This window comes from Rhinatrema bivittatum, chromosome 18 (genome assembly GCF_901001135.1).
Source record: "Rhinatrema bivittatum chromosome 18, aRhiBiv1.1, whole genome shotgun sequence".
In the NCBI taxonomy this organism is placed as follows: domain Eukaryota; kingdom Metazoa; phylum Chordata; class Amphibia; order Gymnophiona; family Rhinatrematidae; genus Rhinatrema; species Rhinatrema bivittatum.
In genome coordinates, this window is record NC_042632.1 from 44,575,906 (window position 1) to 44,600,579 (window position 24,674).

The following is a 24,674-nucleotide window of genomic DNA, read 5'->3' on the forward strand; positions in this document are numbered from 1 at the left end:
GGTGCCCCTCCTCCTTTCCCCTCCTTGCACTGTGCTGGGCCCTCCTGGGACTTATGAATGTGGCGATGATTGGGAGGGGAAGCAAGGGATGCAGGCTGATGACATCTGGGCAGTTAGCCTTTTTGAGGGTGGCCTCATTCCCCATCCTCCCATCCTTGTAACCATACTGTTGGGCAGGTTTGCATCATGGTTATGGCACTGTGCCCCATGCATTCAAATCTCGAGATAGTGTTTTTGCTTAGGCCTGTGGGATACATAACATATTACTAAGTAGTTTGCTATGTATGTTAGTTGCCATTTGTTTATTGTGTGTGTGTGTGTGTATATTTCAGATATTCAGCCTAACAAATGTCTATGTATGTATTGACTCTATTGTCACAGCTGGGGGGGGGGGGAAGGGGTAGGTACCTGAGCTGGGGGCAGTGGATGTGGTGCAGGGGTGCATCAGGGCAAGGACAGCGCTAGGCCCCCTTGCTTGGGGTCAAGGCAAGGGGTCTAGTGGGATGCTGCCCTGCTTGGGACAAGGTGGGCAGCAGTGGCAGGGGCTTGGCTATTACCATCTCAGCTCAGCTATAGGTCATTTAGTGACGATAGCGTTTGGATGAGAAGGGTTCAGCTTTTATTAAACAATTACATGCTCTTGTCTTAATTGCTTTGTGTGTGAGGGTTTTAATATGTTGGTACAGATGGGCAGGCGTGACGCTGTCAGGATAGTGGTGTTGTCATGGCTGCTGGAGTTAATGCTTTTAGGTTTCTATTTGTCCAGTGTTGCACTGCATGGCATAGTCTGGCTTCCTGAGCTTATCATTTCAGTTTTTGTGTCTGCATTTTGTATTTTCTGTTAGAGATCTGTAGCAGTCCATTCTGTGCTCTCTTCCAGTTTGCGGTTCACAATAAGTGATGTGGTGTTCTCTTGGACACCTTGAAATATTGGCAGGACTGTTCCACCTAAAGAATCTTACTAAAAATGTGGTTGCATCCTGTCTTGCTGAGGTGTTAATAGAGATTCTAAATTTCAATGTGAGTGATCAGAGCAGCATTGAAATAGCAGCAGAAAAGGACCCATCCACTCTGCCCCCCCAGGCATATGCTATTGGAGCAGAGAGCAATGTTGGTTGCATCAATAGTATCAAGGCAGTTTACTGTTCCTATAGCCTCACCCTCTCTACCTATCCACTCTCCTCTCTCCTTATTCTCTTCTCTTCTCTTCTCTTATTTATTTATTTATTTATTTAGCATTTTTTATATACTGAGGTATAGCAGAGTTGCCTTCACTCCGGTTTACATACAGAAACAACATGTTACATAGAACGATGTATGAAGATTACAATTTAAAATTAACGAAAGTAAATACAACAGGAGAATGTATAACAAGATAACACAGGATAGAACCCTGAATAGATGTACATATAACTCATGAAGCATTGAAGGGCATCTGTATCATTGTAACAGGGAGATTGAAAAATGGCAGAATATAAAGAATTTTTAAAGTCATTGAGTGCTATCTTTAAAAGATTGGCTGAGAAGCCAGGGTTTTAAGTCTTTTTAAGTCTCTTAGTTTCATTAATTTAATTTAAATAGTTATTTTGTTATAATGTAACTTTCTTCTTCCCTGTTTTTTCCTCTTCCTCTTTTTGCTCTTGTAACTGCTATTTCTTCTGCACCAGTTCAGTTCCACTGTATTTTACACCCCCTGTTCAACTGTACACCGGCATGATGTGATTGCTTCATGAATGCCAGTATATAAAAACCTTAAATAAAATGAGGTGATGTCCACACGAGCTTCGGTATATAAAAGTATTAAATAAATAAGGCTTATTGGGAAAGGGTAGTAAGCACCCCACCAGCAAGTTACCCCTATGCACTCTTTTCTTCATTTCCATCCTCTAGCCTTTAGGGAGCCAGTATTTATCCCATGCCCTTTTGAATTCTTTTTGTTTTTGTCTTCACCACCTGCTCTGGAAGGGCATTCCAAGCCTCCGCCAGTCTCTCTGTGATGAAATATTTCCTGAGGTGGGTCCCGTGTTGTCCTTGGAGTTCCATTTAATGACCCCTCGTTCTACTGATGTCTTACCAACAGAAAAAAGGTTTAAGGCTTGTTCATCACTAAAACATTTCAGGTAGCTGAAGGTCTGTATTATCATAACTCCTCTCTTCCAGGGTATACACTCCATGAGGGATAGCTTAAGTACATAAGATATGCCATACTGGGTTAGAGCAAGGGTTCACTAAGCCCACCATCCCCTCTCTAAGTATGGCCCATTCAAGTCACCAGTACCTGGCAAATAGCAAGACATTAAGGAAATCCCATGCTCCTACTGCAATAAGCAGTGTCTATGCCCGTCTGATTAATGTAGGTAAGAATGTCCTTAAGGGTAAAAGCAAATTGAGAAATCATTGAGGGCAGGAGGTAAGGGCTGTTTGCATGCTCCTAGGCACTCTATCCTATCAGTCTGCACCCACATAAATCCCAAACGCTGTACTTACCTTGCCATAATCATCAGATCGTTGCAAATCGCTTCCGAGCAGAGAGACGGAGAAGGGGAAAGAACTGCGCTTGAGTCCTGCGCTAGATGCCAGGCAGAAGGATGATTGAACGAGAAAAAAAAAAAAAAAAGGAGCGAGAGCATGTGCGGATGCCACAACCAATCAGCTGCGCCCGGGTGAGTACACGACAGGGCAAGAGAAGGCGGAGCTTGGGCTCCTTGCCCCCTGGGTTTCGGGCCTGCAGCCAATCGGCGGAGGCCTCCGTCCTGCTGCTGCTGCTGAGTTGGAGGAGGCTTTTGCTCTCCTGCCCGGCACTGAGGCATTTCCGCCCTGCAGGCAGTGCAGCCAATCGCGCGCGTCTTTCCTCGCTCTCGCCGCCAGCCTGGAGGTAGGTGAGGGCGAGAGTTTATAGGGGGGGGGGGGGGGGGTTATGGAATAGGATCTGGGCACTCGGTGGAGGGTAAGAACGGAGCCGAACCGCGTGCATTTCTAAGCTCAGCGCGCGCGAGGCAGGGTGATCTGCTGTACCCGCCCGGAATTTTACTGTCCCTTGATCGGAGAAAGGGAGTATTCACTTCCCCAAAACTTTCTAAGAAATGTACTAAGTTATTGCAATAAAAAAAAGAATCACCTTATATTTATTTGCTGTTTTCATTCCTGTCCTGCTACAAAGGCAGGGAAGGGAGCGGTGTGGTAGCGTGCGTCCTAACCTGTAACTCTGCAGATCTGTTGTTTACAAAGCATTGGCTTTCTAGGAATATATTTTACAAGAAGCAAGACTGCCTATTGTTGAAGGTTCGTCTGTCCAACGGGACGGAGAGGAGGAGGAGTTACTACTGCAGTTTGCCTAGGGGCATAGAAGGAGCAGGTAGTGACCATGCCCGTTAGTCTCCTTGTTAGATGAGGGGTTTAAATTCATTTTTTCAATCGCTCTGTTTTCAATACACTTTTTTTTTTTTTAACAGCATACTATATATTTTTTTTGTGAAATATAATTGAGGTTCTCATACAATAATTTTATATTTCAGGTCTGATACTACTGCTCCAGGAGAAAGAAATAGGACTGCCCTGGGTGGATACTGGGCCTTGGCTTAGTTCCTGTGTTTCTCTCAAGCAGTTGTGGTCAAAGCACCAAAGAAAAGCACTGGAGAAAGAAGATGCAAGGACACAGCTAATATTTGACTTTGTGCCTATGGTTCCCTGCTCTGCCACCAGGATACCTGGCTGAGAGCAGCTCACTGGCCTGACGAGTGGTTTTGTCCGTGTACAAAGCATGAACAGGGAATTGTATGGCAGGGAAAAGACACTGGAGCTACGCAGGCAGCTGGTTGGGTAAGCTGGGCAATGGATCGCAGATGGACTCCTCTCTTGGGAGACTAGCACTTCCACACCCAACACTTCAGGCCTATACCACCATAGTGCCAGCATGGCATTGAGGTGCCCCTTTGACCTGTGTTTCCCATTTTCCCCCCAGTGTAACCCCATGATTCTCCACAATAGGAATGATTTATTCTACGTTATGTTACATCGTTTAACATGTTATCTCTTTATTCTGATCGCGTTTGCCAGTTTCCGGCGACCCTTCTCTCCTGTTCCTTGTAGTCCCGTCCCCTGTCCCTTGTTTGATGTACTTTCTACCTTCAGTTCGGATGTAAACCAGTATGATGTAACCACTAATACCGGTATAGAAAAGAATTAAATAAATAAATTCTAGAGTGCACAAGGGAGCAAGGAGAAAAGTGTGCAGCTAATACATGCCCTTCCGGAACGTTAGACACAAAAGGGCAGGTTAGATTCTACTCTTGCTGGGGGGAGGAACAAGACATTTCACAGCAGCACTTATGAAAATAAATTTGTAACACACCTACAGCTATGCAAAATCTGATAATTGTGGGGGAGTAGCACGAGACTAAGCCCATACTGGTTTCTCCCCATGCCATTTACTTGTAAGTGTGCTTTTTTTTGGTAGAGAAACCACCTTCAGATAATGGGTTAAAAACAAGAATTACACTTTTGTTTTTAGTGGGTAGGTATAGTGGATGAAATTAAGATCTGAAAGAATAGCCAACAAGCCCCCGTGTCTCTTCATCGGGGCCTACCCTGGCTCACCACATTGTTTCTCAGTCTCTTTAGATAAGATCAAGTGTAGGGTTTGAACTATAAGATGAGGTTGGTTGCTGCTAGGAATGGAAACCTGACCAATATGGGGGTTTACCACACTGCCACCCTGCTCTACTAGTGACATGAAACTATTTGAGGAGGGTTAAACATTCTATTTAAAAAAAAAAAAAGTAGTTGGATGGTAGTCAAAATAATGAGCTGCAATTGCTAGTCTAAGTGCCTCCCCTGCTCATTTTCTTGGTAGGATTGCTTGCCAATGCTGCTGGAATTAAGATTAAAGTCCAGGCTATAGCTGTAAACAGTTGTAATGGAAATTCTTAGGAAACTGTCATAAAAAGAAGAATCTGAATACAATTAATGTTTTACTGCCTTTGCCTGGGGTTAGAATGTATTCCAAAATGTCCTGCTGAGTCAGCCCAACATCCATCGAGCTTAGCATGGGGTTGGGTAGTGGCCCATCTCACACCATAGCTCTAATTCCTGTTACTCTCGCCCAGGGATAGTAATAACTTTCGCTAGTCTACCTGGCTAATAATGTGCTGGGGACTCTGCTGCGGGAATCTGTTCAAACCTCTTTTAAACCCTGCTCTGCCACTTGCCTTGATCACATTCTCTGGAAAGAGATTCCACAGCTTAATAGTGCCCAGCGTGAAAAAGTACTTCCTATGATCGGTTTTGAATCTGCTGGTTGTTAGAAGGGGGGGGGGGGGGCATTCCCTGCACCTTTTAGTATTATTTGAAAGGGTAAATAACCATTCTATAATTTACCTCTTCCACCTCACTCATTTTATAAACGTCTCATGTCCTCTTTCAGCCCTCTTTTTCCCCAGACTGAAGCGTTCTAGCCTACATCCCCTTTCATCGTAGGAGACGTTCCATGCCTTTTTGCATTTTGTCACCTTCCTTCGCCCCCTTGTCTAGTTCCATCATCTTTCTTGAAAGGGGGGTAACTATAATGCACACAGTACATAAGGTGCAGTTGCACGATGGCTCGCTACCGAGGCAATAGGATAGTTTCCGTTTAATTCTCCATTCCTTCGTGGATCATTCCAAGAATTTTTTTTTTTTTGACTGGCACCACACTCTGACCCAAGGATTGCACTGGTGTTTCCACAATGACTCCATGGTCTTGTTCCTGGGTAGTGACTCCGCATACAGAACACAGCATCATGGCGCTGTACATTGCCAGTGACCTCAAAAGACGATGCAGTTTGTAGCCTGTTCATCAGACATTACTACTGCTTACCACTGCTTCTGCACCCAGGTTCCCTCCCTTCAATTTAACTTCATTGTTGTATTAATTGTTACTCTCCATTGCCTTTTCTTTGTGTTGACTTTAAGAGGCAGTTGGGAAAGGTGGAGGGGCCAACTACAAACAAAGTAAATATCATTTTCCCCTCAGGGCCCTCCTTTGCCTTCATCCCATGTCCCTTCCCACCACTACCACTGTACTGCAGCTATTCCTCTTCCCCCATACACTCACTATCCCGCTCGTGCTCTTTTTTCTCCCCCCCATCCTCCCACCACTAGTTCATGCCCTTTTTTCTGTTTCCACCCCCCCCCCCCCCATCCTGAATCCCTCACTGCCTCTCCCTGCCCCCATTCCATGAAACACCAATGGCTCTCTCAACCTTTCATTGCTGCTGCCACACTTTTCCCCCTCTCACCCAATGATTCTAATCCCCAAAACCACCACGAGTCCGGCGCTGGCAGCTGCACATGCGATTTGCCTCCTTTTGGAGCTGTGCTATAGAAGGCTTTCCGGCTGGGGCCCAGATCCAGTGCTCTACCATCACCTTTACTCAACAACCCTTGTGACAAAACACAATGAAACAAAGATGGTGATTCATGTGGAAACCAGGAAACAACTCCACAACTAGGGATACTTGTACATAAAAATTGTAAAAACAAAGAGCCTAGCTCAGCTAAAGTTATTTACTTTATGGAAAGATTTTAGAGATTCTACAAAATCTGCAGGTTTGGTTTTTTTTTAATCTAGCTATTTTTACTGCAATGAGTACAACGTGAAAGCTACAGAGTCTTTACTTGTGATTTCCTGTGGAAGCTGACCTCTGTTACAGCCAAAAAACAAAAAATTTAATGACAGGTTTGGAAACAGCCCACAGCCTTTTCACCAGTTTTCAAAAGGAAAATTATCCCACTACCACTCCCCACAAGCAATTACACCTGCTAATTTTATGCACAGTTTGAAAGTTTACATACATACTTTTGAAAATAAATACAAACCCCCTCCCAAATTCAGTCCCCCTGGACTACCTCTGTTCACTGTACATAAACTTACACTTAGACAGGCCCTATAAATGTACTTTACTCACTTACTGGACAGGCAATTTTGTAAAAGTCCATTGGTGTGGGGAAAACACTTTTTAACACATTAAAGTGACTTTGAAAATTACACTTCCAGTTGCAGACAGAGTCTGATGTTTAAACTGACTCATCTGTCTTAAGGAAATGCCTTATGAGAACCAAGCCTAAAGAAAAACTGAAAAATAACTGCCTGTGGAGAAATTAGACCACCCAGCAGCTAAAATATATTAGTAATGGGCCGATACAGTAAAAGTCCACTCTTCTGTGCGTGCGATTCTGTATTCAAATGAGGGCCAGCAGCAAAAAGAGGCGCTAGGGTCACTAGTGCGTCCCTAGTGCCTCTTTTTGGAGCGGAGGGGAGTCTTTGTGAAGCTGGAAATGGAAGGGGACCAGGGTCTGAGCCTGCAGTGACTGTGACAGCATGGGTGTGGCTGTGCGAGAGAGGTTGTGCTTGCAAGTATTTTTAGGGTTGGGGTTGCTTGGGCTGAGTGCAACACAGGCTGTGTGTAGCTTAATGACCAAGATTTGGCTGTTTAAATTTGTGTCTGAAAATGTACAAGCAATTGAAAGGTGAGATTATAGAAGGGAAAAAAATCACTTAAAAAGATGATGTAGAAAGACAGAAACGGGAGGCAAGCTGGTGCTGTAGATGGAAACAAATGTTTGAATAGAGCAACGTTCTAGAAGTTTTCTTTAAGTCAGTGATGGCAGATAATGGCCCATCCAGTCTGCCCATTTAAGATTCATTCCCTTTGGGCACATGTGTAAGCCAACACCAGCTCCCCTTTCCCCAAAACTGTTACATTGACCGTGGCCTCCAGCACCTCCGCTAGTAGGCCATTTCAGGCCTTGCCATCTTGCTTCTACGCCTTATTAACAAACAAGCTGTTATAATCTGCACAGCCACTAAGGTTAGTGAATTATTGTTACTGCAAACACCCACTTCACTCTGGCCTTCTTGAAGCCTGATGCTTTTGTAATGCTTCTACTGTTTCAGATTGTAACCGCTGCTCTGTAGTTACCCATTGCTTTCATGGATGCACAATGCAGCCATGCCATTGTTTTGCACTGAAACTGCAGAGTTGATTACATTTGCTGTTAACACTAATGGCACTTTCCTGAAAAGCCTGAAAAATTCCGTGTATATAGTGTTATGTGCTTCATTTTTAAAGTTAGGACAATGCAAAACCTACCAAGGAGAGGTCATGCCAACTTAAATTGGTCTTTCTAACCCAGACACTAGGCAGTGGTTGGCGACATAGTAAATGCAGAAAATGATGTTCGCCTAGAACTTGAGGGATCACATACTGAGCCTGTTTGTACTTGCTACAAAGAGCATTGCAGAGGAGAGATGCAGCACATACCCTGGCTACCTGCCCCAACAAGCCCACCAAACTCACATACTGCATATTACTTTTAATTACACTGTATATTCTGTGGAGTAACAAAGTGAATTATCTCTAGCCCTTTGTATCTTACCTGTTTGTCCTCTGAACACAAATATTGTACTAGTTTGACAATGAAAATTGTTACATTTTGACACTGGCAAAATGATCCTGGTTGTATAAGTTATTTTCTTGTGACTTATGATTTTTTGCATTCTGTAAAAATGTTAGCATTTAAGATCCAGTCATAAATGAAAAGATGATGATCTAGAAAGGTAAGAGTCTAGTTTTATGTACAGATTTGTGTGGTCTCTGCAGGTCAGCCTGCAAGCTCTTTTTCCCAGAAGATCCCGTGAAGATTGTACGGGCTGAAGGGCAGTATATATATGACGAAAAGGGAAGACAGTACCTTGACTGTATCAACAATGTTTCCCATGGTAAGTAAAAATCACTAGCAGATGGGTCCATATGTCCTAAGTTGCAGGAGAGTTTACAGAGCCTGTCAAGAGTTCCAGAATTTCAAGGCTTAAAAAAATGTGGTAAAAATCCAGTAAAGTGTCAGGGAGCCGTATGCGCTCCCTGACACTTTTCTGCACCAGGCTCTGAATACACAAGGAGGATTCGGATCATGTCAACTTCCAGAATAGCTGCTGTGGCAATAGATGGTAATGTTAGTTGCAGCTGAGATTCATGGTGTAGGGAGGATTAGGACAACAGCATCCTACTGGAATAAGTATGGACCCTGATTTTTACCCTTCTCTCTTTCAGTTGGGCACTGCCACCCTATTGTAATAAAGGCAGAGCACGAACAAAGCAAATTGTTAAATACAAATACACGCTACCTCCATGACAATTTGGTAGAGTATGCAAGACGACTTTCCAAAACACTGCCAGAAAAGTTGTGCATCTACTATTTTCTGAATTCCGGGTAGGTCTACAAAACTGTTATGTTATCTGTTGTTAACTGATATGCGGCGCATATTAGCTGGTGCTTAGCCATAATTTGACTATAAACTACTTAAGTTCTAGAATGGAAGTGCATTTTGGATATGAAATAGTGGATAATCTGTCAACTTGACGTTGATCTCTACCATGGTCTACCGCTGTGATTTGAAATCCAATCCTTGAATAACAGGTCTGCCCATAAAAGTTGCCAGTTGTTCCACTGAGGAGAGGAGCTCAAAGACTTGGGTTTTTCTTTTTTTTTCCCCCTCGACTATTTCCACTTCCATATCAACTGCTTTATTTTAAATCAGGCTGCTGCTAGTTTGAAGGAACTGTGCCACTGATAGCTGGTTAGTAGCCAGTTCCTCCTCAGCCATACTGTTGAGATGTCTTTTTGTAATGTTTCCTCTGGCTGGCTTGAGAGCTTTGCCCATGAATGAGTTGTGAACCTGTTTAGAGAGCTGGGCATCTGCACACAGTAGCCAATCCAGCAAAGTGGAGGTTTTGATGAGCATTGACTTGATGCAGATGACGTTTGCTTCAGTAAGCTTGCCTGGTGTTTGCGGTGATCTTTCCACGTTATATAGAGAATCTTTCAAATGCATCATTTGGCGGTCCTTTGAGGCACATAAGGTGTTGCTGATAAATCGCCCACACTTCACATGCAATAAAAATATAAAAACTCAATTCATGTTTAATATATAGCAACACACAGATAATTAGTATAGACATAAGGACACTGCTAGATGACAGTATTTTCCTAAATCCAGAAAATAAACTGAAAGTCATAGGTGATATTTCTAGAATTTTTAATTCTAAAAATGAAATTTACAGAGTAATGATGGCAGAAAAGGACCAAATGGGCCATCCAGTATGCCCAGCAACCTTATAATAGTAACTGCTTCTCCCTGCAGATTACCCCCATGTTTCTGTTAAGCGTAGTAACTGACTCCGTGCAAATAATATCATTGTCTCTGATGATTAATGCACCATGGACTCAGTAGCCATGACAATTAGGTAGTAAAAACTGCTACATCATGGCTTCTAGATTGAACTGTCTGAATGTAAAATAAAAATCCATTGAGCACTCCCTAAAGTTGCCACCAACAAAAAAAACAAACCCCACATTGGAAACATATGAGCAGCAATATATTTAGGGTTTGTCTTTTTTAATTGAAATTTTAGAGAGCAGGAATTGACAAGATTTGTGCTTGGAGGGGGAGGGGCTAACTGCCAAAGTAGCAACAATACCACTATTAGTAGTGTTGCTTTGTGCTTGGTGGGGGGAAGAGAATCCTCTCACAGTAATCCATCTTCTGAGAGCTCCCCTCACTCAGATGCAGCCTGCACTGAAAACAAGGTCACTGGCATAATCTCGTGCAGTGCAAGGTCAGCTCAGACAGCCCATGAATATTGAAGAGCGCTGTGGAATCAGCACAGCAGTAGGAAAGCAATCGAGCAGCATGTGGGTCACTTCCTGTTATGTTGTTTGAATGAAGGAAGTCTATGGGTTGGTGAGCGCTGGTCTTAAGGGGGCTTCATATTCAGTAAGCCAGATAACTTATCAGGCCTACCTCACTGGATATACTCTATTCAGCTAGGTTAGCCGGATATCTCTGCCCCTCCCTGGAACACCCAAAGCACCCCCTTTTTAAAAAATCTAAATTAGTGGCTGAATATGCCATATTTGCTATTTAGATGAATAACTTGAGTTATCCGTCTAAATGGCTTTTGAATATGAACCTCACTGCTGCCTAAGTTTAGAACCCAAAATATTATTATCCCTTCAGTGGAACAGCTTTCTGTTTTGTCTCTCAGATCAGAAGCGAATGACCTTGCCCTGCGGTTAGCACGTCAGTATACTAAGCATCAGGATGTCATCGTTTTAGACCAGTAAGTATAATATGCTTTTGGTAGATGAAAGGTCAATAATTAACAGCTTTATTTGAAAAACTGTTATACAGTTGAACCTGTTTACAAAGCAATTTTCAGTGGCCGAGAGCAAGCTTCTGTCAAACAAGATGTCCCTCATCTGTATAAAATCCCTTTAGCAGAAGTGTCCAATATCCATCCACTTACATGATAACCATACTTTCGCTACTTGTTTTTTACATTATATATCTAGCTTTATTTGTATCCCTGAGAAGCTGAACTTTTTAATAGTTTCCACCTTTCTGTGGTATAACAGTTAATGTCCCTTGAAAGTATCATCCATAACAGGCTATGATATTATTCAGTGCTATCCACCAAAAAGGAGAAATTACTACTTACCTGATGATTTCCTTTCCTCTCATGAGGGCAGGTCAGTCCCCACCAGTGGGTTATGCACCTCTGCCAGCAGATGGAAACCGTGCAAAAGCTGATGTCCCGGATATATAGTCCCGCTCAGACATCAGCCAGCCAGTATTCTAATGGAAAAGCCAAACTGTGGACAAACTGATAATACTTGAACATTAGCAGTAACAATTAACCACTCCTGCTTCCAAACCAATGGGAACAACAAGCGCAGACAAAAGAAGTAATACATGCAGTAATTAAGGGGCTAGAAAAGCCACTTGCTAGTCAAACGAAGAGCAGGGATCATACACTGCAGTGTTTGCCCTGAAAAAAAGCTAACCAAACAGTAAATCTTGGCAGCCTGGGTCAGGTATGGGATTGAGCTGCCCTCAGAGGAAAGGAAATTATCAGATAAGTAGTAATTTCTCCTTCCTCTGCATTTTGGCAGGTCAGTCCCCACCAGTGGGATGTACCAAAGCTAATTCCAAAAAGGGAGGAAGGCTGCCAGTGGTCCAATCAAAACTGTCCACACAAGTGGCATCCTCCCTAACCTGAACATCCAAGCAATAATGCTCGGGGGGAAAAAAAAAAAGTATGCAAAGCTGACATCGCCACGCAGTAATCTCGCCCACTATACCGCCTGAGCCCTTGAGGAATGCGGTCTAGTATGTTTCAGCAAAGCTACCTCAGCAGCCACATATGTGACTGTAACGACTTCCTTAACCCTATCGTCGCCTGCATAACCAGTGCTCCCTCTTCACCGCTACCATGGAGCACAAACAAGCAATCAGATTTCTGAACAGATTGTCACCTCCAAGTACTACATTAGATGTTTGACATCCAAGGAATGTAAAAAGGCAGTACTCGCTTACATCTGTCCCTGTCCAAAGCTAGACTGCTTCCAGAGTCTTGCGCAGAAAAGGCTCACAGCAAGAAGGAGCCTACAGCTCAAGACTACAAAATGGATTATGAGCAGCATTTTGATTCACTGACATTTTTTGGCTTACGTTGCAAAATTGATTTTTAGTTGTAATATAAAAAAAAAAAATTGTAATGTTCACTAAACACTAAGTTGCACTTTTACAATCTTATTGACCGATGATTATAAAGAAAGCTGAGCCTAAAGAGGTTTATTCATGTCGATGAAGCCTAGTATTTAGGTTAATTTATCAGCTTTGCCTCTACTTTAATGAATTTTGTATTATTTGAGTAGTGGTGGTAATCGATGAGTTTTGTTGTTCTCATGCTCCACCTCAATACCATAATTGCAGTTGCAGTGATACAATTTTTGGTTTAATTATCAACTGTCTTAGAGGTTTGGAAGTTGTTTTCAGTTCATTCTCACTAGATAAAGTTCAACGGTTGATAAGAGAGGGAGAAAGCCCTGACATTTTATTTACATTACTTTATATACCACCCAATGCTAGAAGCTATTCTGGGCAAGTTACAGCATATTGACAACCATCATAAACAAAATATTTACATCTACCTATTGCTGTCATAGCACTGATCTCCTGGGAGGGATAGTATTGCCTGTTTTATATTTATTTTGTGCACAGTATATTTCTTTAGATAACCAGTCTAAAAATAAAATAGTTTGGATTTTGTGTTTGTTTTTAAGTGCTTATCATGGACATCTGACATCGTTGATTGACATAAGTCCATATAAATTCAGAAAGTTGGAAGGACAAAAAGAATGGGTTCATGTGGTATGTACGGCAGCATATAAAACCACTGCTAATTTCAGAATATGCTTGGAGGAATTGCCTTTATGTTAATATGCCATTCCTGTACACAGGCATCTCTCCCCGATACTTACAGAGGGCTGTACCGAGAGGATCACGAAGATCCAGCTGCAGCTTATGCCAGTGATGTGAAAAAAGTCATCGATGAGGCTCACAAAAAGAATCGCAAGGTAGGTTTGATCTTGCCTGTACTCTAGCAAACACACCACAATAGAGTTGCTGAAAATGTGGCGATTTTAAGATTTAACATTTTGGGACACTCTTGAGAATTTTCCTACAAATAGGTACAAGATGGAAGATGACCAAGCCTCATAGAATAGGATCAGTAGAAAGCAGTATTAAGGACTTGATATAATTTCACATTTATGAGATGTAATCAGTGTCTATGTATCCTAAAAATTAGACAGACTGGGCCTTGATGCTAGAGTTGGAAACAAAGAACAAGACTAGCTAGCTATAAAAGCATATTGGAAACATCACTGCAGAGAGCATTCTACCAGCTGTAGTAGACTCTGCACCAACACTTCTCAACCTCGTCCTTAGGAGCATCTCTAGCCAGTCTGGTTATTCATAACAAGCACAGACTGGAGACCTAGTATATGCAAATGTATAATTTCAGGCTGCTCTGTCCTAAATACTAATGCTGAGAGCACTAAGGGGCCTTTGTATTAATAGGCATTAGCGTTAACTTGAGGCATCAACCAAAGGCCATGCAGAAAATGTGTTAGCAAGTGCTATTTACAAGAGTTAAACACAAAATGTAAGAATTTTTATCAGCTGTGGAATTTGTTGCCAGAGGATGTGGTGAAAAGTTAATGGCACAGCTAAGTTTAGACAAGTTTTTGGCAGACTGGTCCATTGCCATTTCCTTCATCTAGGAATGAGCAACAGTGAACTGATTTTCCAACTACTTCCAAGTGACCCATATGCGCCTTAAAGTTACCAGGAAACTGATACGAATACTAATGTGCATACATATTAGAAAAAAATGTTTAAATCAACTCACCAGATATTAACATCGGATGTACTATCCAGTGTTCATACCCAAGAAGTGTTAACATGGTCCAACTAACCTTCCAGATTTTGATGGAGTTGGGCCACATTAACATATAGTTTGGTCCCCACTCCACAGCCAAAAGATAAATGCTTCCAGCTCCCTCTCTCTTTCCTTTGCACAGAAAAGTATCTTAGGATCTTGTTTGTGCAACTACACCCCCACTCTCAAGTATTCAGAAAGACCTCTAGGTCTTCCCCCATCTACTGTCTTAGACTATAGAATGATTTGTGTATACTATGAAAGGTCCCATACTTAATTTCGTGTTATACATTAGTAAAGGCAAATAGAGCCTAGTAACTTTCTTTCCTTGTTCTAAACTACATCACCAGTGATGCAGAGTACTATTTTCTCCAGCTTCTTTTGGCTTGTAATGCAAAAACGCTGCATTTGTACCATTACCTTACAGATTGCTGCATTTTTTATTGAGTCATTGCCTAGTGTTGCAGGCCAAATAATTCCACCAGCAGGCTATTTTCAGAAGGTTGCAGAGTAAGTACAATACTTCACACTTTTAATAGTTATATATATTATAAATTATTTTATATTCAAATAGATTGAAGCAGACTACACCTGTGTTATCTAAATCTCTGCTGATTTAAGTAATAGGTAAAAATGTAAATTGCGGTTTTAACCTGCAGTTCTCCTATAAGTGAAAATTGAGGTTTGTAGAATCTGACATGAGGCAGCTGGTATAAGTTTTATATAAAAAAGTTTTAAAATATGTAATAGAAGAAGAAGCCTGTCATGGTTATTTCTAACAGGCTGCTCAGTCATTTAATATTTTTGGTATTTCCATTGAAATGTTCCAACAATATGCAGATATAGCATTTTGCCAAATTATTAGTGTCAACTTGATTTTTTTTTAAATAAAATCTTTAAAAAAAACCCAAACAACCCTCCTGCTATCCCAGAAAAATGTGAAAATAAGATCAGAATAGGTGTTGCAAGAGATGTCAGATATCAATCCGTTCTTCCTACATATTAAAAGGATGTCTTTGGCACTAGTTAGAGGTGGTGAAATCATTAGCAGTAAAATTGGACTCTAAGCTTGGAGAGGCAGATATACATTCCTTGCTAGTTGTGATATTTGAAGTTAAAGATGGTGAGGCAATTGAAACCATTATTTGGAATTTCAGGCTTTAAAATCTGTGCTACATGCACTGGTGGTGTTGCAGGTAGATTATTGTAATGCAGTCTTTTTGGAGTTACCAGATAGAACTAATCGGAAATTGCAGGAATGACAGAATACTGCAGCAAGGATCATCATGGGTAAGCTCACGGTGAGCATCAGCATCCCTGCTATTGTTGAAACTACCTCAATTGCCAGTAAGGATGTGCTGTATGTTTGTTTTGAGAGGTATTTGTCCATCACCTCTTAGGTCCGTTGAGCTGTCATTGTCCTGGTTGGAATTTAGGATCTAATTCAAGGTACTGGTTACAGCTTCCATCTGTAAGAGCCTATTTCTATGTGAGATTGTAAAATTGGGCTCTCGACAAGAGTTTCTAAATCATAGAATAATTTACCAGCATAGTGAAGAGAGGAAGGTGATTTACTGAAATTTCAGAGGAAGTTGAAAACTTAGTTAATGGCATCTGGGGTAAATTAGGATTTCCTATAGTGTAGCCAGATGGACTCAGGACCAATGGGCTCTTCCGTGCTAACAGATGGAGACAGTCATGTTTCAAAACTAATGTCACCTTAGATACACCCCTGCAATGACTTCACCCCTCCACTATCTCTCCGTCTCTTAGCAGATATGGACGTTTCCCTATCGGGATCGCCGTACTCTTTTTAGAAGAGAAAATTTTACCTTTAAATTGGAGAGAGATTGAGCCCCGCTTTCCTGCAGAGATACCTCAAGGTCCCTCTCCTGAGGTGATTTCAGAGATGCCTCAGAGGTGTGCCTTGGTCCAGTAGCCGGTTCCCGATGTGGACTTTGCTGCTGAAACAGCTGAAAGGCAGCAGGTGCAGGAAGCAGAGCAAGGCGGTGACGGCCAAAGCCCTCTCACCCCGCAGCCGAAGAGAGTCTGTACTCAGCAGGTAAGCGGAGCCCCCAGGCAAGTTAAAAATTTCTGTTCAGAGTGGAGGGGTTTTGGTAAGCTTTTCTCCAGTCTCCTTACTGATGTCGCTCCTGATCCATTGCTGTAAAGGGAAGTGGGCATTCGAGCAGCCCCCTCCCCCGGTGGGCTAGGCCCCGCTTTAGGCTGACTTGGCACACCAGTTTTATGCGCCTTGCATTGCCCTCCATAACTGTTTCAGTACGTGCAGTGCGTGGCAGTTCTGCGCCTGCAATGTGAGCGCCGGCTGTGCTCGCAATCTATGTAGACTTCTTAGGCGCAGAATTCCCAAGCATATGGGCTGTACATGGACCTCGCCACAGCCCACTTAGGTGCCCGAAATCTGTGCACTCAAAAAGTCTTCAAGCACAAGCTGGCTGAATTCGCAATTACGTCTCTAATGGCTCCAGCAGCAAAGAAACAAAAGGGCCATTCTCTCTGCCCTGCTTGCCATATTAGGGCTATTCAGTCTGACCTAGATTCTTACTTATGACAGTACTGTGAGGAGGCCCAGGGAGAGTTGACCTCCCCAGACTTTACCAAGCCCGGTTCTTCCCATCCTGTACATCAAGAGTGTCAACTGATACCTACGGGGTAATTCATTTCTGCAAGGAAACTCTGTGCTCCGTGATAATGGCTGTACAATCAGGAGAGTTCCTAACCTCCCTGGACCTCTGAGAGGCCTATCTTCATATTCCAGTCGGCAAGAACAAACATTTCTTACGCTTTGCGGTACTGGGCTGCAACTATGTGTTCCAGGCGCTGCCCGTCGGCCTGGCCACTGCCCCCAGAATATTTTCCAAGATTATGGTGGTCGTAGCGGCGGCACTGAGGAAAGAGGGAATCCTGGTGCACCCATATTTGGACTGGTTGATCTGGGTGAAGTCATTGGAAGAAAGTGTCCGTCCCTGCTTCAGGAGCTTGGTTGGGTCATAAATACGGACAAAAGCAGCCTCAAGCCCTCCCAGTCTTTGGAATATCTGGGAGTCCGGTTCAACACCAAGCAGGGCAAGGTTAAGAAAGTTGATATCCTAAGAATGTTTGTTGACGAGCACGATACGCCCCCAAGGTGTAGAGCTATCTTCAGGTCCTCTGATGGCGTCAACGCTGAAGAGAGTACCATGGGAGAGGGCACACATGCGGCTACTTCATCGCTCCCTGCTGTCACACTGGAACCCGCTGTCTCAAGACTATTTGATTCGCCACCACCTACTGATGGAAGTATGTTCTCAGCTCCTGTGAATTTAGGAAGCTCACCTGGGCAAGGATATAAACCTGTCCCCACCGAACTGGCTGGTCCTCACAACAGATGCAAGCCTCTGAGATTGGGGAGCTCACTGTCAGGAACGGACAGTCCAAGGAAGAAGGCTCTAGAACATAAACCGCCTGGAAGCCTGGGTGGATAGATTGGCTTGACAGTTCAGCCACTTACTTCAGAGTCAGGCGGTCTGTGTGATGTCTGACAATGCAACACCAGTAGCCTACATCAACTGCCAGGGAGGAACCAAGAGCCAACAAGCATCTCTGGAGATAGATCTCCTTATGGAATGGGCAGAATTGAATCTACAGATCTCAACCTCCCACATTGCAGGAAAAGACAACTTCAGAGCAGACTGTCTAAGCAGGGAGAGTCTGGATTCAGGAGAATGGGTAGTTTTTGGCCAGAGCCTTTCAGCTGCTGGTAGATCCCTAGGGCCTCCCACACATCGACCTGCTGGCCGCATCTCATATCACAAAGGTTTCCAGATTCTTCAGTTGCAGAAGAGATTGGTGGTTCCTGGGGAATCAACGCCCTGGTTCAGACCTGGCAGAAGAGGATTTACTACAAGCCTTCCCCCCATGGCCATGGCCGGGCAGGGTCATTTGCAGGATCGAGCACATGGGATTAGTCCTAGTGGCTCCGGATTGGCCCAGCTGCCAGTGGTATGCAGACATGCAGAGACATCTGGTGGATATCCCCCCTGTGCCTCCCACCTCACAGGGACCTGCTCCTGCAAGGCCCAGTCCTTCACTAGGATCAGACTCTTTTTGTCTTTCAGTTTGGCCTTTGAGAGGGCTCTCCTCATGAAGCAGGGATATTCGGTGGCAGTAGTTACCACCCTGCTCTGTGTGTGGAAGTTAGACGTCCTTAGCGTATGTGCGAACCTGGAGAGTATTTGAGCCTGGTGCGAGGAGTGCGGTGTTGCCCCTCGGACAGCCAAAAGCCCTCTGGTTCCAGATTTTTTACAGGATGGCTTGAATAAAGGATTGTCCCTTAACTCCTTGAAGGTCCAGGTAGCAGCGCTCTCCTGTTTTAGAGGCGAAATGAACGGAACCCACCTGTCAGCGCATCTGGACATGGCCCGTTTTCTAAAAGGGGTAAAGTACCTCTGGCCACCCGAGGTGGCCAGTTCCCCTTGTGGAATCTTAATTTACTATGGCAATTTTTGGCAGGGCCCTCCTTTCGGCCATTGCGCCGTCTGTCCTTATGCTTGTTAACCCTGAAAACTGTGTTCCTGGTGGCGATATGCTCAGCTCATTGCATCTCTAAACTACCGGTGTTGTTGTATAAGGAACCATTCCTCCGGATGACCCCAGGAAAGTTACAAATTTGTACCGTTCCATCCTTCTTGCCCAAGGTAGTCAGAGTTGCATGTGAATCAGTCCATTTCGTTGCCATCCCTGGATAGGCACAAGGACACAGAAGAATACTGCCTCTTCCACCATTTAAACATCAGATTTTTTATATGGTATCTGGAACTTTCAGAACAGATGCACAAGATGGACCACTTGTTTGTTCTTCACAGTGGAAGGAGACAGAGCGAACCAGCTTCTTGGGCTACCATAGCTCACTGGATCAAGGAGGTTGTCATGGGAGCTTATGTAAAGGTAGGAAAGTAGTTACCCTTTCAGGTTAAAGCTCATTCCACTAGGGCTCAGGCAGTATCCTGGGCGAAAGCAGATGTCGACATCTCCCGTCGACATCTGCCGAGCAGCTACACCTTTTCCAGGTTCTATTGCCTGGATGTTCAGGCCCAAGAGGACGAAGCCTTTACAAGGGCGGTGCTAACTGGCCCATGGGCAGCCTCCCACCCCAATCGGGAATAGCTTTTGTACATCCCATTGGTCTTGAGTCCATCTGGCTACACGCTAGGTAGTGGAGAAATTACGTATCTGATCATTTCGTTTTCCTTAGTATAGACAGATGGACTCAGCATCCTGCCCACAGCTGCCCAAGGATGGTGCCAAGGAATCGTCCGTGCACTGAATATCGTTGCCAAGAGGTTATGGGTAAGCTGTCACCCAATCCCTAGGATCAGGGCATCTATAATCTTGCTGGGATTCAGTGTTTGGTTGAGTACAGTTACAATTATTGATTTCAATCAAGTTATAATCGACATTTTTCAACAGTATGTCCACAATGGCTTTTGAAGAGAATACTGAAGGGTTGAGGTCACTGCAGGGGTGTATCTAAGGTGAAGTCCGCTTTGAAACCTGACTCCATCTGCTAGCAGGGGAGCATATAACGCATTGGTCCTGAGTCCATTTGTCTACGCTAAGGAAAGCGAAATTATGAGGTAAGTAATTTCTCCATTGTTATAGCTAAGGTAACAGATGAAAGCAGTAGGGTTCTAAAAAAGTCATGTCTATAAAGTTGGTAAGGATAACCTGGCTCATTGGTAAGATGTTTACTTGTTGTGTTTTATTGTATTGGTTTAGTATATTATAATTGAGTGCATTTATATCGCTTTGGGCAATTCTTGAAATCTGAAAAGCAATTTATAAATACTGTTAAATAAACAAAATCTTATACTCTATGTAGTCTATATTAGTTCATGCCCAAGTAGTAAGTCATTTAAAAAAAAAGTTTAACATTGTCAAAATCATCTCATGTGGACTAGGATATGATGAACTGATGCTGTGATGGCATTTGAGGCATTACAGTCTATATGGAAGAAATTTCATTTTTCTCTGGCTAACGTGGCTGTAGAAAATTATAAACAAGACCTTTTATTCAAACCAAGGGAGCCTTCTTTACAGAATGAGACCACATATATGTGGATCCAAACAATACTTCAACTTGCTCCTCGACATGAAGTAAAAATTTGGTATGGCTAGGAGCCTCTTGTTGGCCTACGTTGAGAAGATGGCTAACAGTGGTTTACATACTGTACAACAGAATTATGCTGAGGGCATTGGTAACATCTTTAAACAACTAACATGAATAAACTTTTAAAACTTTATTGCATTGTAGATATGTTCGGGGTGCCGGAGGAGTGTTTGTTGCTGATGAGATTCAAGTTGGTTTTGGCAGGGTTGGCAAACAGTTTTGGGCATTTCAGCTTCAAGGAGAGGATTTTGTTCCCGACATTGTGACCATGGGCAAACCAATTGGGAATGGACACCCCATAGCCTGTGTGGCAACAACAAAAAAAATTGCAGAAGCTTTTACAGCAACCGGAGTGGAATATTTTAATACGGTAAGTAAAAAAGTTTGAATTCTACTAGAGATAATTTGTTTAATGTTCACATTTATGAAAATTCCATCATTTGTAATGTCATTTTTAAAGTGTATGCATGTTTCAGATTTCAATATTAATTGCATGAAATCAGATATAAATTTTTCATTTGTACTCAAATATCTAGCCTTCGTGAAAACTTGTTTCTATCACTAGGGCTTGAATTTTCACATCTTGGTGTCTGACCTCTTTATAATTTACTGAATTTCTAGTCTGCTATGTAAACCAGAGTTTTTCCTTCAATGGAGAATCTGTGCTTAGTAATTGGACATGCTTGGATTCAAAGTGACTTAAACCTGGGCAGGACTTTTTTCCTTTTAGACATGTGATGCTTCATGATCATGGAGAGTATAGCTTTTTTGCTTTTTTTCTTTATCTAGTTTGGGGGAAATCCAGTATCCTGTGCAATAGGTTTAGCTGTTCTAGATGTTATTGAGAAGGAGAACCTTTGTGCTCATGCTACAGAAGTGGGCAACTACTTGATGGAATTACTCAAGCAACAGAAAGCCAAGCATTTGCTGATTGGCGACATCAGGTACACATACAAACAATTAAATGAACTGTTTCAGATGCTGTTATAACTAATCAATTTTTGCCTTCCAGATAATTGTAGTGACGTACATTAAGGCGCAATGCATATTTTAACAAGCAGCTCACTCCCCTGTGCAGTGTCTTTTCTGGTACTTCTTGTTGCCCAAGAGATGGTTCAGGTCTCTTCTGCAGGAGTTTTGCAAAAAAAAAAAAAAAAAAAAATTGTTCAGCTATGTTTATTCTAAACTAAGGAAACTGATGGCATTCATTTATTTATATTCTGCTTTGGGGCAATTCAAAGCAGATTGCCACAGCACCAGTGACTAGAGGTGCAAAGACAGAGGATGCCTGTCAGCCATTAGATCCCCTCTGCAAACTTGTGTGTATTACAATCTGTTGCATTCAACTATTCATGGGTCCACGGATTGTATACAGAATAATTTGTGAAACTAGTTTGTTTAAAAAAAATAATCAAAATAAATTTAAAACTTGGACAAACCCAAGGGTAGTTTTGAAAGGCTATAAGGGAACATGCAGTCAGAGGGAAATTCCAGAAGAAGCACACGCAAAGATTTGAAAATTAAGTTTCTACATGTGCTTTCATTTCCTGATCTAAATCCACTCACTTTTCTGGGAAGGTAATAAGTGTGGGAGGGATGTGAGGGGAGGGTAGTAATTAAACTATTTACCCCTTTATTAACAGGAATAGAAAAATAGTGATGCTTTTTTTTTCCCCTGTACATGTTTTATGGACTAAATGTTTTTCACTGGAAACTCAAAAACCAAACCATTGGTAGTAACGTCTATAAAGATGTCAGCTTACATTAAAATATACTTTAACTGAAAAAGTACATGGTTTTGTTTTGTTAATGAAGATGCTAGAGTAAAGGATAGAAAGCAGAATTGCTTACGTATAACAGGTGTTCTCCTAGGACAGCAGCCTGGTAGTCCTCACATGTGGGTGTCAAAGTTTCTAGAAACTGACTGGCACACGGAGCATGCCACTAACCACACATCATCCCTCTTCAGTCTCCTAATATAGAATTACGAAAAAAGCTTAATACAACTAACTAGGAGAAACCTAACTCTACAGGGTGGCAGGCGTGTTTCCTGAGGACTAACATGCTGCTGAGCTAGGAGAACACCTGTTACAGGTAAGCAACTATGCTTTCTCCTAGGACAAGCAGGATGGTAGAGCTCACATGTGGCTGCTCCCAAACAACAAGCAAGACCAACAGGCACCCAACCACGTGCCAATGGGCCCAATACTGGTGCTGTTGGTAACAGGGAGGCCTTCTGAGCCTGAACAAAGCGCCTGAAGCAGGGAGTTGGGTTTCACAGCTAATAGAGGACAAACTGGCAGAAATGGTCACATCAGCAATCCCTGTCCAGACAGTAATGCGAGGCGAAGGTGTGGCGGGAAGTCCAAGTCGCAGCCTTGCAGATCACATCCATGGGGACTGCTCACAAGTGGGCCACTGATACTGCCATGGCTCTGATAGAATAAGCCTTGACATGGCCCCCAGGCTACAGTCCTGCCTACGCACAGCAAAAGGAAATGCAATCTGCTAGCCAGCTGGACAGGGTCTGCTTGTCAAAAGAAACAAAAAGTTGCATGGCCTTGCTATGGCCTACTGTTCGCTCCAGGTAGAAGGCTAAGGCTCTCTTGCAATCCAAACTGTGCAGTGCCCATTCACCTCTCTGCAAATGAGGCTTGGGAAAAAAAAAGTGGGCAGGACGAGCAACTGATTCAGATGGAAATCAGTCATCACCTTAGGCAGGAACTTAGGTTGGTTCTGCACACACACCCTATCATGAAAGAACTTCATCTAAAGTGGATAGGACACCAAGGTCTCAAGTTTGCTGACCCTGTGCTCCACAGTGACAGCCACCAAGAAGATTATATTCCAGGTCAGGTACTTCAGGTTACAGGCATGCAAAGGCTCAAAGGGAGCCTTTATAAGCTGGGCACGACCATATTGAGGTCCCAGGATACAGCAGGAGGCACTTAGGGAAGGCTGTAGCTGAAGTAGACCTGCATAAAAGCACCCCGCGATGGGCAACCCATCCACCTCTTGGTAGTAGGCCCCGATAGCACTGAAATGTACCCTGATGGAGTTGGTCTTTAGGCCAGCCTCTGAGAGGTGCAGGAGGTAATGAAGTAGCTTCGCTGTAGAGCAAGAGAAGAGATCCAAGCCTTTGTGCCCACACCAAACTGAGAACCTCCTCCATCATATCCAAGAGGTACAGGGGCTATAAAATAACCCTCTCAACATCCAAGCCATTAGAGACAAGGCCTGGAGGTTGGGATGGCACAGTCTGCCTGATTCTGTGGGATAAGCTCCTGAAGGGAGAGATCCTGCAGGAGTAGGAACCAGATCTGTCGTGGCCAATAAGGAGTGATGAGAATCATGGTACCCTGGTCCTTATGGAACAGCAGAAAAGTTTTCAGCACCACCAGAGGAGGCATATATAGGGAGCCCTGGCCTAAATGGTAGGTGAAGGCATAGGTATCTGATGCTGGTCTGCTGTCTTCCCTGAACAGGAAGCAGAACAGAGCTACATTCCTGTTGCAGGGGGAAGCGAAGAGATCCACGTCCTGGGTTCCCCAAAGACGGAAGATCAAATCTGCAACCTCTTCCTTCAGGGACCACTCGTGGAGGCAGAAGGAACCATTTAGTCCATGTGCCACCACAGTCTGACTCCCACTAGATACATGGGTCGAAGCCAAATACCCTGGCACAGAGCCCACGACCAGATCTGGACCACTTCCTAGCAGAGGAGGAATGACCTCATCCCTCCCTGCTTGTTGAGGTTCCCACGGAAGAAACATCATGTCAAACCTGGCACCAATAAAGTCCGGCTGCGTTGATGGGACAAGCTGAGACTTCATGTAGTTGACCAGAAAGCCGAGGTCTCCAACATCTGACTGGTGAAGTGCAGGAACTGCAGTACTCCCTCCTGGGTGGTGCACTTGATAAGCCAGTCGTCGTCCCCCCCCTCCTCTGCAGGAGAGGAATCATGGCACCCAATGAGACCATCTTGAACCTCTCTTTTCAGGAATTTGATCAAGGCCTTCAAGTCCAGAATAGGACAGAGTCCCCCTGTTCTTGTTGGAATCAGAAAATATCTGGAGTAGAAGCCACTCCCTTGTTGCCTTGGCGGAACGGGTTTGACTGCCCAGGCCATCACAAGAGTGGAGAGCTCCCTTCAGAGTATGGCCTGATTTGCAGAAGGACCC

The 24,674-nt window shown here is 43.5% G+C and overlaps 2 protein-coding genes across 4 annotated transcripts in view; one reads left to right on the forward strand and one right to left on the reverse strand.

Moving 5' to 3' along the window:
- Positions 1 to 1,608: 1,608 nt before the first annotated feature.
- Positions 1,609 to 24,674, forward strand: part of LOC115079726 (5-phosphohydroxy-L-lysine phospho-lyase-like) — a 42,651-nt gene continuing 19,585 nt past the window's right edge. Inside the window, exons 1-10 of one of the 3 annotated variants that reach the window (XM_029583507.1) lie at positions 1,609 to 2,875; positions 3,516 to 3,819; positions 8,640 to 8,758; positions 9,090 to 9,249; positions 11,085 to 11,159; positions 13,165 to 13,252; positions 13,342 to 13,458; positions 14,752 to 14,834; positions 20,638 to 20,863; positions 21,283 to 21,437. In XM_029583507.1, the coding sequence (XP_029439367.1) occupies positions 3,761 to 3,819; positions 8,640 to 8,758; positions 9,090 to 9,249; positions 11,085 to 11,159; positions 13,165 to 13,252; positions 13,342 to 13,458; positions 14,752 to 14,834; positions 20,638 to 20,863; positions 21,283 to 21,437 (1,082 nt within the window). In that variant the 5' untranslated portion in view covers positions 1,609 to 2,875; positions 3,516 to 3,760. Of the gene's footprint in view, positions 2,876 to 2,951; positions 3,356 to 3,515; positions 3,820 to 8,639; positions 8,759 to 9,089; positions 9,250 to 11,084; positions 11,160 to 13,164; positions 13,253 to 13,341; positions 13,459 to 14,751; positions 14,835 to 20,637; positions 20,864 to 21,282; positions 21,438 to 24,674 lie in introns of those variants that run through there. The other 2 variants (XM_029583505.1, XM_029583506.1) reach the window with 2 other exon arrangements.
- HNRNPAB (heterogeneous nuclear ribonucleoprotein A/B) overlaps positions 20,889 to 24,674 on the reverse strand; it is a 37,572-nt gene continuing 33,786 nt past the window's right edge. The window contains exon 8 of the mRNA XM_029583509.1: positions 20,889 to 21,619. The gene's annotated coding sequence lies outside the window, so the exon portion shown is untranslated. The remainder of the gene's footprint in view (positions 21,620 to 24,674) is intronic.